General features: G+C 54.6%; 2 protein-coding genes and 1 long non-coding RNA gene across 5 annotated transcripts; 1 reads left to right on the forward strand and 2 right to left on the reverse strand.

Annotated features, from left to right (window-relative positions):
* Window positions 1–214: 214 nt before the first annotated feature.
* ZNF768 (zinc finger protein 768) lies at window positions 215–3,300 on the reverse strand. Its single transcript, XM_006201316.2, has 2 exons — window positions 2,376–3,300; window positions 215–2,083 (listed from the first exon to the last, which is right to left on the reverse strand). The coding sequence occupies exons 1-2, from the start codon at window positions 2,461–2,463 to the stop codon at window positions 528–530; spliced, it is 1,644 nt and encodes a 547-aa protein (XP_006201378.1). The 5' UTR covers window positions 2,464–3,300; the 3' UTR covers window positions 215–527.
* An 80-nt stretch (window positions 3,301–3,380) lies between these two features.
* Window positions 3,381–5,344, forward strand: LOC140687107 (uncharacterized). Its single transcript, XR_012061209.1, has 2 exons — window positions 3,381–3,996; window positions 4,313–5,344. It is a non-coding gene; the product is annotated as an uncharacterized lncRNA (long non-coding RNA).
* A 735-nt stretch (window positions 5,345–6,079) lies between these two features.
* On the reverse strand, window positions 6,080–14,510 carry LOC102528671 (zinc finger protein 764). Of its 3 annotated transcripts, none has more exons than XM_072942940.1 (4): window positions 14,137–14,510; window positions 10,303–11,209; window positions 10,034–10,147; window positions 6,080–9,217 (listed from the first exon to the last, which is right to left on the reverse strand). In XM_072942940.1, exons 2-4 carry the CDS (start codon window positions 10,499–10,501, stop codon window positions 8,301–8,303), a joined length of 1,230 nt encoding a protein of 409 aa, XP_072799041.1. In that variant the 5' UTR covers window positions 10,502–11,209; window positions 14,137–14,510; the 3' UTR covers window positions 6,080–8,300. The 3 variants fall into 3 exon arrangements, with proteins under 3 accessions (XP_072799041.1, XP_006201377.2, XP_006201376.2); XM_006201315.4 differs by having other exon boundaries at window positions 6,080–9,214; window positions 14,088–14,510; XM_006201314.4 differs by having other exon boundaries at window positions 14,088–14,510.
* Window positions 14,511–16,544: the final 2,034 nt, after the last annotated feature.

Here is a 16,544-nt window from a genome sequence, read left to right on the forward strand (position 1 = left end):
ATAAAGGTTTTTATTGAACTCAAATTCACGGGCTCCAAAGCCTGAGGAAGACAAGGGAGGCTGGGGTTTGCACTCAGAAGACAGGCCCCACTTTGGGGCTCCATTCCCTGCCCCACCTACCCTCACCCCTTCCTGACTCAACGAGGGTCTCAGTAGCTACCAGTCTAAGCTACCCACTCTAATTAAGTAACCCGACCCCTCCCTCCCCCCACCCCCACCTAGCACATTGCCAAGCCAGGCATCCAGCAAGGGGCATGCTGCTGCTAAGGCCAGCTCTCTGCTGACCTTTTCTGGATCTCTCCCAGAGCCTCCGGCTGCCAGCTTGGCCTCCCTCCAACCCCTCTTCATAGCCCATTTCCCATAAGTCTCCAGGGCATGTCACTTCCTCCACCCTGGCCCCCTCTTCTCCTAGAATCCTCAATTCCTTTCTCCTCCAACGTTTCCATTATTCTTTCTCAGGGTTTCTCTAGCTCCCAGTCCCCTTCTCTTCCGCCCACCACCTCCCCCACCCCTGACAGGGCCCCAGGTCAGCGGCGGCCAGCCGCATGGGTCCGCTGGTGGCGGATGAGGTCAGAGCTCTGAGAGAAGGCCTTTCCACAGTCATCGCACTTGTAAGGCCGCTCGCCGCTGTGGACCCGGTGATGCTGCAGCAGCGTGGAAGAGCGGCAGAAGCCCTTGCCGCACACAGCACACCTGTAGGGCCGCTCGCCGGTGTGGGAGCGCTGGTGCTGAATCAGCGTGGAGGAGCGATTGAAGGTCTTGCCGCAGTCGGGGCAGCTGTAGGTGCGGCCTGGCAGGTGGGTGCGGGCATGGATGGCCAGCACCGAGCTCTGGCCAAAGCGCTTGCCGCACTCGGGGCACTTGAAGGGCTTCTCGCGGGCATGGCTGCGGGCATGGGGGATAAGTGCCGAGCGCTGGGAGAAGCTCTTGCCACAGATGCCACAGCTGAAGGGCCTTTGCCCAGTGTGCACCCGCTGGTGACTACGCAGGGATGAGTTCTGGCTGTAGCACTTGCCACATTCAGGGCAGCTGTAGGGCCGCTCATGGCTGTGCGTGCGTTGGTGCCGCAGGAGGTAGGAGCTGTCGCCGAAGGCCTTGCCGCAGTGCGGGCACTTGTAGGGCTTCTGACCAGAGTGGGTGCGCTGGTGGCGAAGCAGGTAAGAGCTGTCAGCGAAGGCCTTGCCGCAACGGGGACACTTGTAGGGCCGCTCGCCCGTGTGGGTGCGCTGGTGTTTGATGAGGTCAGAGCTCTGGGAGAAGGCCTTGCTGCAGACCTCACATTTATAGGGCTTTTCACCCGTGTGGATGCGCTGGTGCTGGATCAGGGTGGAGCCCCGCCCAAAGCTCTTCCCACAGATGCCACAGATGTTAGGCCGTGGACCCTGCCCACCCCTGGCCCGGCCACCCCGTCGGCCTGGACCACGAAGGGTCCCTGTCAGGCCCAGGGGATTCTGGAGCATCTCAAACTGGGGTGTAGTCAGCAGGGCCCCTGTGGGCATCTCAAAAGGTGGCCCTAGGGGCAGGCCCTCCGTGGGTTGCTCCCCAAACCCCTGGGTGAAGGAGTCCAACGGATGGACTCCCAGGGGGATGCTCAACGGATTCTTTTCCTCGGGATTCAGAAGCATCTCTGCACCTTCCTGGAATTTGGAACTTTGAGCTTCAAATTCAGGGTTTTGGGTTTTGAACTCAGGATTCTGGGGTTCAAATCCAGGGCTCTGGGATTCATACCTGGAGCTTTGAGATTCATATCCAGGGCTCTTGGGTTCATACCCAGGGCTTTTGGGTTCATACCCAGGGCTTTGGGGCTCATACCTAGGGCTTTGGGGTTCAAACTCAGGACTTTGAGAATCTGATTCAGGGCTTCTGGGTGCAAATTCAGGGCTTGGGGGCACAAACCCAGGGCTTCGGGACTCAAAACCTGGGCTTTCAGGCTCAAACCTGGGGCTTTGGGGTTCAAACTCTGGGCTTTGGGGTTCAAACCCAGGGCTCTGGGGTTCGAGGCCAAAAGGTATCTCTTCGACCTCATAGTCCCCAGAGTCTTCTTGCTGAGAAATTTCCTCTTCCTCTTTCTCACTCATGTTGCCTGCAGGATCAGAGAATTACAGAAAACCCAGATTTGTGTGGTACCTGGAAGGTCATTGGGTTCCCCCACCATTAGGTGACACAAATCTTTCCCTCCTCCTCAAGCAGGGTCGCTGGCCCTCGGACAAGTGCTGAAATTCCCACCTCCCCCTCAGCAAACCCAGGACACCAGGTCTCCGCCCCCGCCTCCGTCAAGACCCAGGTGTCCAAGCCCCCGGCTCTTCCCCTCCCACCACTACAGCCCCCGCTCCCACTCCCAGGCACACTCCGAGGAGAAGCGCTCCGTGCCTCACCTCTGAGGGACCCTTCGGGGCTCCCCATTTCGTCAGGACTTTGCACATCCCGGGGCTCGAGGCACCACGGCGACGCCTCCCGTTCCATCCCCGCCGGCTCCCAGTGCGCCGGCGGCGGCGATGGCGGACGATCCTGCGACCCGGCCTGAGCGCCCTGAGACCCGGGCCCTCGCCGCTCGCCCACTCAGCGCCGCCCAGGGGACCCGGCTGCCCAGCCCCGGCCCCAGAGGCCGGACGTCTTGACCCTGGGCCTCTCCAGCCCGCCGGGCCCCTCCCCTACCCGCGGCCCCGCCCCCACCCACAAGGTCTCGGCTTGCCCTGGGGTCCTCGCAGGCCCCCACGTGTCGTAGCCTCGGAGATGAGGGGCTTCACGACTTGCCTTGGCGCCCCCGGATACCGCTCCCCGCCCGAGACCCCGTCGTCTGGCCCCCCAGCCCCAGGCTGGGCTGCGGCTGGCCGACCCCTCCCCTCCACACAGGAAGTGTCCGTCCGCGGCCAGTTTCCCCCGCTGGCTAGCGCCGCGGCCTCTCTAGGAGCGGCTGGAGGTGGAAACTCGTTGGCATTAACCCTGGGCTGGATGGCCCTGGCGTCGAGGTAGGGGAGGACGAGGCGCCCTGGAGCCGGCGGGAGAGGCTGGGGCAGTTTGTGTGCCTATGTCCTAGGTCTCCGTCCGCCCGGGGGCCTATCTCTCCGTCTCCCGGGCCCTGCGTCCGTCAGTGCCTGTGGCCAAGGGCGAGGCAACAAGAGAGACCAAGGTCAGCGAGAAGGAGCGACGCTTCCCGGCGCCAGCGGGGGCGGTGTCTAGCTCTCCTCCCCTCCAGGGCCTTGGTGTCAGCTCTGGCTGCGCCTCGGCAACCTGGACGGACCCCACCCCCAACGTGGGCTCATCGAGTCTCCTGAGTCCGAGGCCCCCCTCCTCGAACTCCACTCCCCTACACCGGCGCGCCCACCCCAACTCCTCCTGGCCCCCTCCCCTCGCTGCTTCTCCTAATCTCCACCCTTCCCCCCTAGGGGAGGGCTAGGATCGTTGCCAAGGAAACAGCCCCGCCTCTGGTTTCCAGAGGCACCGCCCCTGCCCGCAGGGAGCTCAGCGATTGGTCGGTGGAGCTCGTGCTCTCACCGTCCCGCCTCCTCCCACTACACCAACTGCTAGGCGTTAACAGTCGCCAGGGAACGCGAAGCACCTTTCTGATTGGTTGCAGGCTTCTCAGGCCGGTTCCACCTCCACCGTGCTCCAGAAGTGCCTGCGGGAGGAGTGGGAGGCGGGGGTCCCTGGCATTTCCCTTCTAGTTGGGCCTGTGCTTTCAGACCTTTTCCCGCCCCCATTTACCCTTCATTGTGTTTTATCTTTCTGAAGAATGAAAGCCAAAGGATCTGAGGACAGACACCCTTTTCCCTCTGTCTCTCCCCACACTCTCCTTCCCAGCACTTCCCTTCTTACCACAGGTTCCATGTGCGGAAGGGGCCACTAGAGGGGATCCTGCCCCAGAGAGAAGGCTGCTTCCTTTTCTGTTACCCCGCCGTCCCCAAAGCCTGAATTTAACTCAATCCCATGGAGCCTTAGTCCCTGGTTCCTGGATTTTCTCACCGGGAGGCGAATATCCTGTCGGAATTCCTTCAGGTGAGGGTAATAAGAGTTCAGGAGGGGAAGTGGACAGAGAGAGAACCATCTGGACTTAAAGGCTAAAAACTCTCCAGTCCTGTCTGACTTGGATAGAGGCTTGTAGAGGAAGGGAACCTGAGAAGCACTGCTGTAGGTGCAGCTTTAAATCAGGGAAAAAGTGACCCTGGAAAGACGATTTAATAGGATCCAATTCTTGTCCTTTTTCTACACTTGCTGCTGAAACTAGTTGGTAGTGTTCCTGACAATGTGCCAAATTCTCCCTGTGGGAGTTAATGCAAGAGCCATAGATTGTGTTTTCCTGTTGCCTTCCCAGAAAAATGAAGGGAGGAAACTGCTTAGGAGGAAAGATGACATCTTCCATTCTCCTGAAAAGAGGTGAGAGCAAGCATTTGGAGAATTCCAAGTGGTAAAAGGCTGGAGAGAAGCAATCTTAGTAGAGGCTTACCAATAGACTCACAGACAAATATCTTCATACGAAAAGTGCACTGACTACGGGAAGAGCTGCACCTGGAGTCCCCCGCATCCCCAAAGTACACAAATGAGAGACAGACGTCTCCTTCATGAGACACTTTTCTCTGACTTCCAACCTACTTACCCACCAGAGAATTCACACAGGAGAGTAGCTGTCACCTGCAAAGTGTGTGGCAAGCCCTCCAGCCCCAGCTGTAACATGGTCTGCTGCCTGCACTCTTCATAGTATGGGCCACAAGCCCCACGTGGAGCATTAAGTTGGGCCATGGCTTCAGTCTGCTCTGGCACTAGTATTTCCATGTGGAAATTCAGTCTTCGTGTCTAGAGGAAAAGAGTAGCCAACTTTCAGGCAGCCTCCTCCAACACCAGTCCTCTCTATACAGTTGGCTTTCGAGAGGCAGCCAGCCTCTGCCTGCCACATACCCATAGCAGTGACAGACTCAAAGTACAAGGAAGCCTCTGATGAGAGCTCGAACCTGACCCAGTGTGTGTCCTGAGAGGCAGCCACTTTATTCACAGCTTCATCCCCTGGTGTGCAGCAGCACTGGGGCAGATTCAATGTGCAGCCAAGGTTTATGGTCTGGTCAACTTGGCCCACACTTGAGAGAGAGCCCTAACAAAGGTTCTCAGTGTGAGAGGGGCTCCTGTGTGAACTGCTTCCTCCCTGTATGCAAAGGATAAGCCCTCTAAGAGGCCTTCTGTCAGATGCCATGAGAGCTGCCCCTGTATATTCAAGAAGATTTGAGGTACCCAGGAAGAGACCAGCTATGACACAGGCCCCTTTAGGAAGAACAAAGGAAAGGGGAATCTTTGTGTATAGTGAGGTCATCAGCTGGCCTGACACACTTGGAACATGCCTTGAGACCAATCCCTACTCTTGCAAAGCAAAGGGTAGCTAGAAAATAACATTCTTTTTGTTGTTGTTGTTCAGAGCAGTGGTTCTCTCAGACTTTAGCAGGCATAAGATTACAACCCTGGTGAATCTGATTCAATAGGTGAGGGACAGGGCCCAGAGAGATAGCTGCACTTTGAAGAGATACTGCACGTGATTCTGTGACAGAAAAGTCTTACATGGAAAAACACTGGCCTAGAGCAGGTTTTATCTTCTGAGTCATAAACATCTTTGCACATCCTGTTCCTAGAAAGATACACATGAACAAATATTCCAAAAAAACTTAGGGGTTTTTGGAGCTCAAATCAATACTTATCCTTTACATAGCTTGGACAAACTAGGGATGGGCCACGTGGTCATGTCCTTGACCTCTTACTCTGGCCATGTAGATAGGGTTCATGTTTTCACTGGTGTAGACAAGTGTTTCTCCTAATACACCAGGGAAGCCCTAGGGAAAGCCTCTTTCTAGCTTAAATTGCTTCAGGATCTGAGCCTCAGAGACCTGTGATAGTGGAGAGAAAGATGAGCCCCACCTTTGGGGCCCTTCCACTCCCATCCATGCCAAGGAGTGAGGAGGTAATAAGGGGCTTATGCTGAGGCTTAAGCGTTCATGACACTCAAAAATTAAGTGGTGGAAAGTTGGGTCAGCAGGGCAGGAAGCAGAGGAGTTGGGTCAGGTTTGGGGGCCCTAAGTAAGCTTTGCAAACTTCAAAGCACTCAGAGAAAGTAACAATTATACCTTTAATTGGCAAGCTCAGGGCAGGGTCCAGATCTGGCTTTGAGTTTGAGCTGAGAACTGGTATTGCAGGCTGCCTTCCCCAGGCAGTGCTGAGGGACAGGGGAAGGATGGGTTGTACACTGACTTCTCTAGGGGATTAAGAACTGGTTCAAAGGTAGCTTCCAAGGTGCTTATTCACATCCCCATGTCCCCCTTGGAACAGGTGGCACGTGAGCCAATCCTCCCAGTGAAGTTTAGGCTGAGAGGTCTTGATAGGGTTAGATTTGAAGATTAGATTGGAATCAAGTCAGTTCATCTCTTTACCTGAACAGTGTCTCTTCCTCAAATTTTCTACCTTTTCCTTTACAAGCTTCTCCAGGTTGATAAATCTGATTTCTTCCTAAGGCCAGACACAGGGCTGAGTTGTCAAAAGGCAAGTGCACACAGGCCACCAAGGACTCAAGCCCTTGTTGCTCCTCCTTGAGGCGAAGGGTCACCCCGATCAGAGGCAGGAAAGGGTCTGCCCATGGTTGGCTGTTTCCGTCACCTGGACAAAGCTGGACTCTGACCACAAAGGAATTAGTGGTAGATGGATAATGGAGTCATAGGGTGATGGGAGAGGATTCTGTGTAGAGCTTGGGAATATAGATGAGTGCAGTTCCCTCTGGCTACTAACCCCAAGTGTTCCTGGCCTGGTCCCCTTTGTGATGGAGGTACCTAAAGAGAGGGAAGATGCAAGCTTTGCTTTTGTTGGCCCTGGAGCTCTCATCTCAGGCTGGTTTCTCCCTGGCCTTGGTCTGCTCTGTGGCTGTTTGGTCACTCATCTTGTATCTGGGCTTCACTGACATTGGGCTGCTCTGTCCCTAGTCCAGGTCAATGCCTGTGTGTCATCACAGGGTGTGGGCAGATCCCTCCAGAACCCTGGCGGATACACTGGCAAGGAATTCAGGAGTGGTCTGGTAAAGACAGCAGGAAACCAGGACCCCTAGAGTTGCCCTCTGTGTGTGACCTTGGACAGGTTGATTAGCCTTCCCCAGTCTCAGTGTCCCCAACTGCAAAAGGATGGAAAAGCTAAGATCTCTTCCAATTCAAAAATGTGATGAGGCCCTACTGGCTGGGCCTAGAGTGGCAAAGCCTGAACCACTGAGCTCTCCCTGGGAGGCCCAAGGATTAGAGGGCACTCTCAGGCCCTTCCCCTTCAAAACAGGAACTGCAGGTCAGCTCTGGCATGTGAGACACCACTCTGTTTGGGGCAGAAGTTTCAGTCCTGACTGCCTCTTCCTGATGGACTCTCCTCTCCAAGCAAGATCCTTCCTTCTGTAGGAAGCTATGAGGGTGAAATGAGTTGATGGACAAGACAGTACTTTATAAACCACAAAATGCAATACAAGCCGAGGTCTAACATAAAGCCTGCTTTTCCTTCTCTCCTGCCACCCTTTCACACTTATGCTGTCTCCGTGAATCCCTGATTCAGAAATAGTAGAATGCAGTAGACTACAGTTTGTAAACTCAAATGACTACAGGAGCCCAACAGGTCATGTAGATGAGCAGAAAATGCCAGACAGAGAGGGCCTGCTTTGCCAGAGACGTGGCCAAGCCATGACAAATGCCACCTAACACTGGTAAGAGGTGATAAGTGACAGGCGTGCTGACCTGGAGAACCTGGGCTCCATCCAAAGGGACAACTGCCCCTCAGCTGTCACCCATTGTGGTTCTGTGAAAGGCCAGAAACCTAGCGTTTTGTGTGAAATATCCTGACTTTTAAACCTTAAACAATAATTTGTCACATTGTTAAACACTAGCTGGGCCAGAAAAATATTTCAAAAGTCTGTCATGGGCCGGGTTCATTACATGGCCACCAGTTTCTAAATTCTGCAGTAAAGCCAAGGGGTGTAACAAAACTCTCCACCTCAGTCCTCTTATGTCTAAGCTGAGAAACAGCCTTTTCTTATCCACAGTGGAAGTCTAGTGAGGTAAGTTTTCACACCAGCCCTAACTCAACAAAGGGGCTTCTGGAGTCTGGAACAGAAGGGAATAAGGTATCAGCAGATCAAGCTGGTGAGGGCCTAAGATGAGATGGTCCTCAGGCCCGAGGTCCAGCTCTTGCTGGGAATTCTGTGCCCTTCCTGGAGCTGTCACAGAGTTTTGGGCCCCTGAGGCCACCTTGGGCCTCAGGCAATGTCTTGATCTTCACCCTTTGACTCCTCACCTTTGAGGCCATCACCCACACTCCTGGAATATCTCTGGGTAGTGCCGGAAGCCCACGGGTGGGTCCAGGTCCCCTCGGCCAGAGGCCAAGGGTATAGGCAATCCACTGGCACCTCGGCCCCTGCGTGCGCCCGCACCAGGCCGATGGACCCACTGGTGCTTGGCCATAGCTGACTTCTGGCCGAAGCACCTGCCACACTGGGGACAGGGGTAGGGGCGTTCGCCACTGTGGGTGCGCCGGTGGGCTGCCATCTCAGAGCTCTGTCGGAAGCAGCGCCCGCAGTCTGGGCACGGGTAGGGCTTCTCGCCCGTGTGGGTGCGCACGTGGCGCCGAAGGTCGGAGGCGTGGGCAAAGGCGCGGCCACAGTCCGGGCAGGGGAAGGGGGTCTCGCCGCTGTGGACCCGCTGGTGCTGGTAGAGGGCGGAGCTCTGGCTGAAGCAGCGGCCGCAGTCAACACAGCGGTAGGGCTTCTCGCCCGTGTGGACGCGAAGGTGGGTGGTGAGGGCGGAGCGCTGGGTGAAGGCCCGGCCACAGTCCGGGCAGCGATGCGGCCGCTCGCCGCGGTGGATGGCCCGGTGCTTGCTCAGAGAGGAAGCCTGGCTGAAGCCCTTGCCACAGTCAGGGCAGCAGAAGGGCTTCTCACCCGTGTGGGTGTACAGGTGCTCGACAAGGGTGGAGCGCCAGGCGAAACTCTTCCCGCACATGTAGCAACCGTGACGCTGGTCTGCCCTAGGGACCGGGGGATGGGCACAGAGTGGCGGGCGACCCCGGCGAGGCACCTTAGATGGCTGCTCGCAACCATAAGAAAACCTAGCAGGAAGGGGTTTGAGAGTCGTCAGCCCAGGAGGCTGAGTGTCCACAGAAAGGCTCTTCCCCAGTGCCTCAGTCCCTTCTCTCTGTCCTCTCTCTTTCTTGTTTCTGGAACCTGCTGGGAGTTAAGAAGAGAGCTCAGACCCCGGCTTATCCTGATCCTTGATTCCCACATCCCGTATGGTGACAGAGAAGTCTCTTAGATACAGCCACCTTCTGGACCCACTGCTGCCTCTCAGACTCAGCTTGGTACAGGCAGAAAGCTAGGAGTGACTCCTTTCCCTCAGCTGCAGAAGACAAAGAAACACTGCAGAGACAGAAGGAAGGAACAGGGGAACAGTACACTCTACCTTAGGGCTGGGGAAATAGGGGTTGGGGGATGACAATTTAGCTGGATCATGGCAAATGAGTGGACGGTAAGGATGCACCAGACAGCAGGAACAGCACAAACAGAGGCATGAAGGTGGCTGGCATTGACAAGTTCAGAAGGGCTGGGCAACGTGCAACAGGTGGACAGGATGGACTAGAGGAAGAAAACAGTGCAAGCCAACAGAGAGGAGGCTGCTATAAAAATATAACAAGAAAGTAAACTAAAACACAGGAGGTGGCAGAGAACCTAGAGGGCAGGCAGGGGTGAGTGATGTGGAGCTCAACAGAGCTTAGAAACCAACAAGATGTGAGGGGCTCAGAATCAGAGGAGCTGGGAGTGGAGAGGCAGGTATGCCAGGGTCCGCACCCCAGCAGGGCCTGGGTAACACTCATAGCCCCTTTCTAGGCTGAATCCAGAAGAAGAAGGCAGGGACCAGGCATTAATAACCTTAGCTGGGAAAGCAATTCAGGGAGGAAACTGATGTGCAGGTAAGGAGTTGGCAGAGGGCAGGCAGCAGGATAGGTCAGACCCAGAGGAAGTTCCCCGAAGCACCCAGCACTTCACCTGTGTCTGCTTCTGTAAGACACTCTCCCACCTCCGGGTCCCGGGCATCTGGTCCCCACAGTTCCGCCTCTTTCTCCACCCAGGAGATGAGGGCTGGCTTGGTACCTCGGAAGCCTGGAGAAGAAGAATGCAAAGCTCATGCTGCAGGGGAGGCTGCCGCATAGGGTCCTGACTTCCCCAGCCTAGGGCCTCCCACTCCACGTGCAGGACCCAGAGGCTGGGCAGGGTAGGCCAGGGATGTGGGCGCAGGCGAGCAGGTGGGGCCTCACCGAGCGCGCCCAGGTGGCCGTAGGTCTCCCGCATCACGTCCCGGTACAGGGCCCTCTGGGCGGGCTGCAGACACCCCCACTCCTCCAGGGAGAAGTACACGGCCACGTCCGCGAACCTCACGGGCTCAGGCGTCCCCCGCTGGCGTCCGGCCCCGTTAGGTTCCCGCGCCGGGAGCGGGGCCGGGGGCGGCACCATCATAAGTGCCACCCCGGCGGTGAGGCAGCGCCACCCCTACCAGCCCGGGTCCGCGGAACCTCCGCGATCCAGAACGCTACCCGGCCGGGCCCAAGGGTCAGGGCGCCGTCGTGAGGCCGGGAGAGCAGGAACAGACCCTCGAGGGCTCACGAGGATGACAGGACACTAAGAGCGGGTGGCCGAAATTGCACCGAGAACCAGAACTGGAAGGTGCCTTCCTAAGAGATGGCGGCAACGCGGCTCCACGAACTTTGCTCCCACGCCATCGTGCCCAGATGACGCCATCTCAGGGTCTCCAGGTGGCTTTGTCTTCGAGCCCTCAGTCAACATGGCCGCGGCGGCTACAGGCGCCCGAGAAGGCGCTGCCACCGGCCCGGGGGCGGCGTTCCCCAGAGCGCGGCGCCCGTCCCGGGGGCGCGGCAACTGGGCTTCCCTGCCGGGTCCCCGCGCCCGTCGCGCGGGGAGGCGCAGCCACGGCCCCGCCCAGGCGTGGAGCAAAGACCTCCAGCTCTGCCGCTGTGAATTCAGACGTTCATTTTCGTCGCCGGACCGTTTATAATTGGGCTTCGGCCCGTCCCTAGGTGACAGCAGGCTTTGCCCAATGTTGAGAGTTTTAAAAAAAAATGGAGCGGGTAAAAGAATCTTCTCTATTGGAAGCTAGGTCGAGCCTGAAATTCTAGGAGCTTCTGTTTCAGGAGATCGCAGAGGCAGCTGAAGGAGAGTAGGGAAAGGCCTGAGAAAAGTAAAAACGACCCTCTTTCTGCAATCTTACCCTCCCGCTACAAGCCCTACAGGATGCCTCCCGAGCATCTGTTTACCTGTAGCTCAAATCTGGCTCCTGAGCTCCTGATCACAGGGCCACCTGCCACCTTGACCCTGTGCAGATGTCCCACAAGCACCTCTGAGTGGCTCAAACTGAACGCATTCCTTTCTTCCCCTCAACCGCTCCTCCTGGAGTCTTTATCTCAGCAAATGGCACTAACTCTCTCCATCATTTCTACCTTCAAACCCTCTGTCTCACAGGACATATTTATTGACTGCCTACCCTGTGCTCCCCACATGCCTTCATACATAAGTCCCTTGCTCTAAGAAGGCTCGATATTTTTCCTTTGCCCAGCTAAATCAGTCACAGCATTTCACACTTCATGGAAGTGCACTTCATCTCTTCAGCAGGTCTGGGGTCTAGTCTGGAGCTTTTGTCTGTTTTCCTCTTTCCACAAGCCTCCCTCAGGCTTCCTCCTGACACCTTGTATCTGGTGGAAGCTTCTCCCCAGGGGAGCTGGACAAGTAAAGAGCTGATCACAGCAGAAAGAGGGGAGGGAAGACAAAAACTTGGGAGGGGTGAGGAGACGGTAAGGACACAGAGTTGCCCCAGAGCTTGACCCCAGCCCTCGTTCTGCTAGCCTCTTAGGCCCCTGAAGGACACAAGAAAATTTCCATTAAGAGTGATTTTTTTTTGACACAACATTGTAAAATGATTATAAATAAATAAAAAAATTTTTTAAAAAAAGAGTGATGGCTTTTTGTCACCTGTCAGTACCCATCCCCCAAGGTGGTGCCTCTCACACACAGGCCTGGAAGAGTTCTGAGTAATGCTAAAAGCTCACAGGAGAGTCTGGAACCTCCTGGGGAAGAAGCCAGGGCAGAGTCTGCACCCCTGGGTCAGCCCCTGAGGGCCATGGTACCAGGCTGGTGGGTCTACTGGTGGCCTCTGGTTGAAGCACCTCCCACTGTAAGGACAGTAGAAAGAATGCTTGTCTGTGTGAGTCAGCAAGTAGCATGAGAGGTACTGCACTGGCTGCAAGTAAAGATTCCCTCCCCAGAGTGCACTAGGCCAAGGTGAAGGTGAAGGTAAACCATGACTGCACTCAGGCTGGAGATGAGGGTACTGCATGAGTGCCAGGTGCTGAGGCGGGGCGCAGACTGAGGGCCTGGGAATGTCCTGGCAACAGGAAATGTTGGCCACAGACTCAAAGACCAGGTCAGTGTGTCTGATCCCAGGGGCTCATGATAACTCCCAGACTCCTTCGCTTCCAAATGTATCATCTTCCCAAGGGGTTGTTGGGAAACACAGCAGATTCAAACCTTGCGTTTTTTCCTGTTAACTCGCCAAGGCCTATTCATGTTCACTACGGCAGACAAATTTAGATGGGTACCCAACTCCTGGAAGCCCCCTTCTGGACTGTGTTGGCCAACTGAAGGGCTCAAAAGTCAAGTACATTCCCACCCACTCCAGGGCCAACCAGAGGAGATACTCTCAACCAGAGGAGCAGCTGTTACAGTGACCAGGGAACCTGGAAGACAGAAAGGTGAACTGCTTTCATCCTAAACTTGAGTTTGCACATTGCTACTGACCTAGACTTTGGATGATTCATACAGTGTGACCTGATCATGGGACTACTTGGATGCCTCAGAGCCAATTAAGTGAGAAAGAGAAGGTCAAGATTCCAATCTCTAGTGGGTGTCATAAATTCAGGTTGGCAGAAATTAGTAACACCAGCAGTAAAGAACACATAGATGATGCTGCTTGCTCAGCAAATGTTTTCCCTTCCAGCTGGAACTGGGACGTTGCTTCCACTTACAGCTTTCTCTCAAGTTTCCTCCTGCTGGGGATCCTGAACATCTGTACCCTACAGCTGCGTCTCCTGCTCCACCCATTTGATGAGGGCTGGTTTGGGGTCTGGCAGTCCTGGGAAAGAACTATAATCACTCAAAAAACATTTCTTAAAACTTCCTATGTATTCATTTAATGAAAATGTACTGGGCACCTCTGGTGTGCCAGGCATTGTTCTATATGTTCTGGGTATGGAGACACTGGTGAACCAAGATAAGATTCATGCTCTAAGTTTACACTAAGAGAGAGAGATACCAGGTAGGAGCTCTGCTGGCACAGGTGTGGAAAGGCCCTTTGGGCAGACTGTGCTCAGGAATAGAGAGATGGACAAAGAGCTGCAATTCAGAGACTTCTAGCACGGAGCATAGGAGCTCCGGAAGGAATTTCTTGAAGATGGCATTTCAAAAGGGCATTGAAGGATGTTAGATCTGGAGATCAGTATATAACAGAGCAGAACAGAAAGAACAAAGGCTCATTAAGCTAGAAGCAAGCTCAAAGAGCAAAGATTCTACTTAGCTGGAGCCAATGAGATGCTACTGTCCTTACAGTGGGAGGTGCTTGCCTGTAGAGAAAGATCTGGTCATAATTGGAGGTTAGTGTGCCACGGGTCTTGAAGGCCTGTACGGGTTCTGAACTTTTTGCAGGAAGTCCCAGGTAGCCAATGGAGGAATCTGCCCAGGGAAGCTCAGTAATGAATTTCAGTTAGGCTGATACGGCGAGCATCCAGGGAAAGAGAGCCATCCTGGGGCAGAAGTGGGGACAAATCAGGGACCTGGCTCTGCTGATCCCACCCACCTTCTTCCCTTTTAAGAGATTCAAGACGCTGGACCTCACCGAGCGCGCTCAGGTGGAGATATGTCACCGCAAACAACCCCCCACCCCGACTCCTTGGGGAAGAAATATATGGCCACATTCACCTCCCCGCCCCCCTCAGCCTTTTGCCCTTCCTCCTTCCCGCCAGGCCTTCACCCGCACCTCCGCTGGCAGCCCAGAGCAGGGGGCGGAATTATGGGCCCAACCCTACCCCTCCAGGGAGGGACGGTAGGGCTTCAGCCTCCGCCGCAGGGTGGTGGTGGGTTTCGGCCGGCCTAGGGGACCGGAAATAGCTTCGGATGGGATCGCTCTAGGACGACAGGAAACGGCCCGTTACGCTAACTCGGTGGTCCCAGGACGGAGACATGAAGGCGTCCTCAGAAAAGATGGTGGCTCTCTGTCTTCCTTCTGTTTTAGAGGAAGGCATTTAACAGCTTCAGTGTCAGCCTGGTGTTGATGACCTGGCTCATTCACCCCTCGAGTTGTCTTCTCTTCCTGTTCTGCCATTGACCTTGCCAGCTCCTCTTGCCCACAGTTAAGATGGCCGCAGCCGCTTCGGCATCCGCGCTCAGGTCGGGCGGGTGAAAGGTGAGGCTTGGGTGCGGGTGCGCGGGCGGCGGTGAGGGGTCCAGGAGAGGGGAATCCAGGGCCGGGATCCAGGTGCCCGCGGCCAAACGTCCTCTTCCCAGTATCCGCGGCCCACTCAGTGATTTGGTCGTTAAAAAAAACTTTTTTTTTTTTGCCAGGATTTGTTGTTTTTGTTTTTTTTTCATTTACAAGGTACAGAAAACTATTCAGTGAGTGTACTCCCCACCTCCACCATTCCTCTTACAGTTTCTGAAATATCCCTACAGTGATAGTCTATCTGCCTGTGCCCTACAGAGAGAGTCTGTTTTGTCTATCTATCTATGGTATTTCCACACATTTACTAGCTCTTACTGAGGACACTGGGCTGAATGTCTCTTCAGTACCTTTAAGTTCAGTAATTTTACATAAGAAGAAACAAGCCCAGTTACTACCCAAGGTTAGGCAGCGACTCCGGCTCCTAACTCGAGCCCTTCCGCTGCCTCCTCCAGGCCCATTCCAGAAACGTAACATGAACACTTCGAATTTACTGACCCTCGCTGACATTGTGAAAGCGAACTGGATTCTCAATTTATGAAGTCATGATTGTAGTGTTAAAAGTTAGATGAGTTACTGCATGTCAGGAGTCTTGTTTTAATGCTCCATGTGTATGTGCCTTTGATTCCAAGCTCTCGTAACAGAACAGTGGCCAACTCTGCAAGAGCTGCAGTTGGTTCTGCGATGTGACTAAGACATTAATAATATTAGCTTATCTTGATCGATCACTTACTATATGCCAGACTCTTCTAAGTGCTTTTGCTTGTTAACTCACTTAACGCTTACAACGCTTCAGAGCTCAGTACCCTTCTGGATCAGGCAGCTGAGGCACTGACCTGGTTCCAGACCACACAGCTAGTTTGGGGGAAAGCCAGGATTCAAACTCAGGCAGTCTGACTCCACAACCCATGCCGCGAGGTCTCAAATTATTGAAGGCACAATCTCAGCGAACAGAGACAGGTGGGATTTTAGGCCAGGTTACTAAGATGCAGTTGTAATGTGGAGTAGTGCAAGAGGCTGGGACCTCGGAAGTCAGAAAAGCTGCTTCTGGTCACCTATGCAATTCCATACCATTGTATTAAATGTAAAGAGAAAAAATTAAAATGAGGCACTGTCAGTATTGAAAAGTAAATAAGAGGGTTATGTTTAGGGGTCAAGTCATAGGAAAAAATATGTCATTCAGGTATTTGGGAGGTATGTGAAATTGTCCTGCAGGAGGGTGACAGGCTTCACAAAAGGTACCCTGTAGCAGCTCCCACAGGTGGTCATCTCTTGCTCAGGCCCATGCCTATGTAAGCCTGGGGTCTCCTAGCTGGTCTCTGGGCATCCAGTCCTTTGCCTTTCCCCTCCATCCAGAGCTGCAGCCTGGTGTCGTGAAAAGAGCATCAACTGAGAAATCAGAAGGTTTAGGTTCCAGGCCTACCTCTGCCACCAGCTCACCTGTGTGGTCTAAGTAAGACCCTTTCCCTCTCTGGGCCTCAGCCTTTCTGAGTATATTCTATGGAACAGTATCCCATCAGATGGGAGCACGTGGTCTTCCCTAGGCCCCTTGGAGAGTCCTCTCAACAAAGAAACCTATTCTACTCTTGGCTTCCCCAACCCTGCTTAAAGTACTGAACCAGACATCTCCAAGAGCTCCCTTTCAGCTCCAAAATGCCACAGTCCACCCTGTTCTCACCCCCAGGCCCACCCCAGGAACTGCTCCTCCATCCTCCTCACTCAGCCAAAAACCTTGTCATCGTCCTGGGCCCCTCCAATGTTCCAGCCCCCACATCCAGCCAAGACCCGAGTTCCCACTTCACCTGAGCCTCTGACCTGTATTCTGCCCAGATCTGACTGCTCGTATATGTTGGCACTGTGCCCGTTTCCAGCTTTGCTGCCTTGTAGCAGTGAAACTTTGAACCTCAGTTTACTCATCTGTAAAATACGACTATTAATATCCATCCCTGCCTCAGCAGACTTCTTTTCACCTTCTGAAGTGTAAAATATTGACAACGA

This window comes from Vicugna pacos, chromosome 18 (assembly GCF_048564905.1).
Source record: "Vicugna pacos chromosome 18, VicPac4, whole genome shotgun sequence".
NCBI lineage: Eukaryota > Metazoa > Chordata > Mammalia > Artiodactyla > Camelidae > Vicugna > Vicugna pacos.

Bases quoted from the DNA above. Each gene is read 5' to 3' on its own strand.
- LOC102528671 (XM_072942940.1), bottom strand. From the start codon at position 10,501: ATGATGGTGCCGCCCCCGGCCCCGCTCCCGGCGCGGGAACCTAACGGG. The intron at 10,148-10,302 runs GTGAGGCCCCAC...CTTCTTCTCCAG, and splicing joins CGGCCACCTGGGCGCGCTCG to GCTTCCGAGGTACCAAGCCA. The intron at 9,218-10,033 runs GTGAAGTGCTGG...CTTAACTCCCAG, and splicing joins TCTTACAGAAGCAGACACAG to CAGGTTCCAGAAACAAGAAA.
- ZNF768 (XM_006201316.2), bottom strand. From the start codon at position 2,463: ATGGAACGGGAGGCGTCGCCGTGGTGCCTCGAGCCCCGGGATGTGCAA. The intron at 2,084-2,375 runs GTGAGGCACGGA...CTGATCCTGCAG, and splicing joins CCCCGAAGGGTCCCTCAGAG to GCAACATGAGTGAGAAAGAG.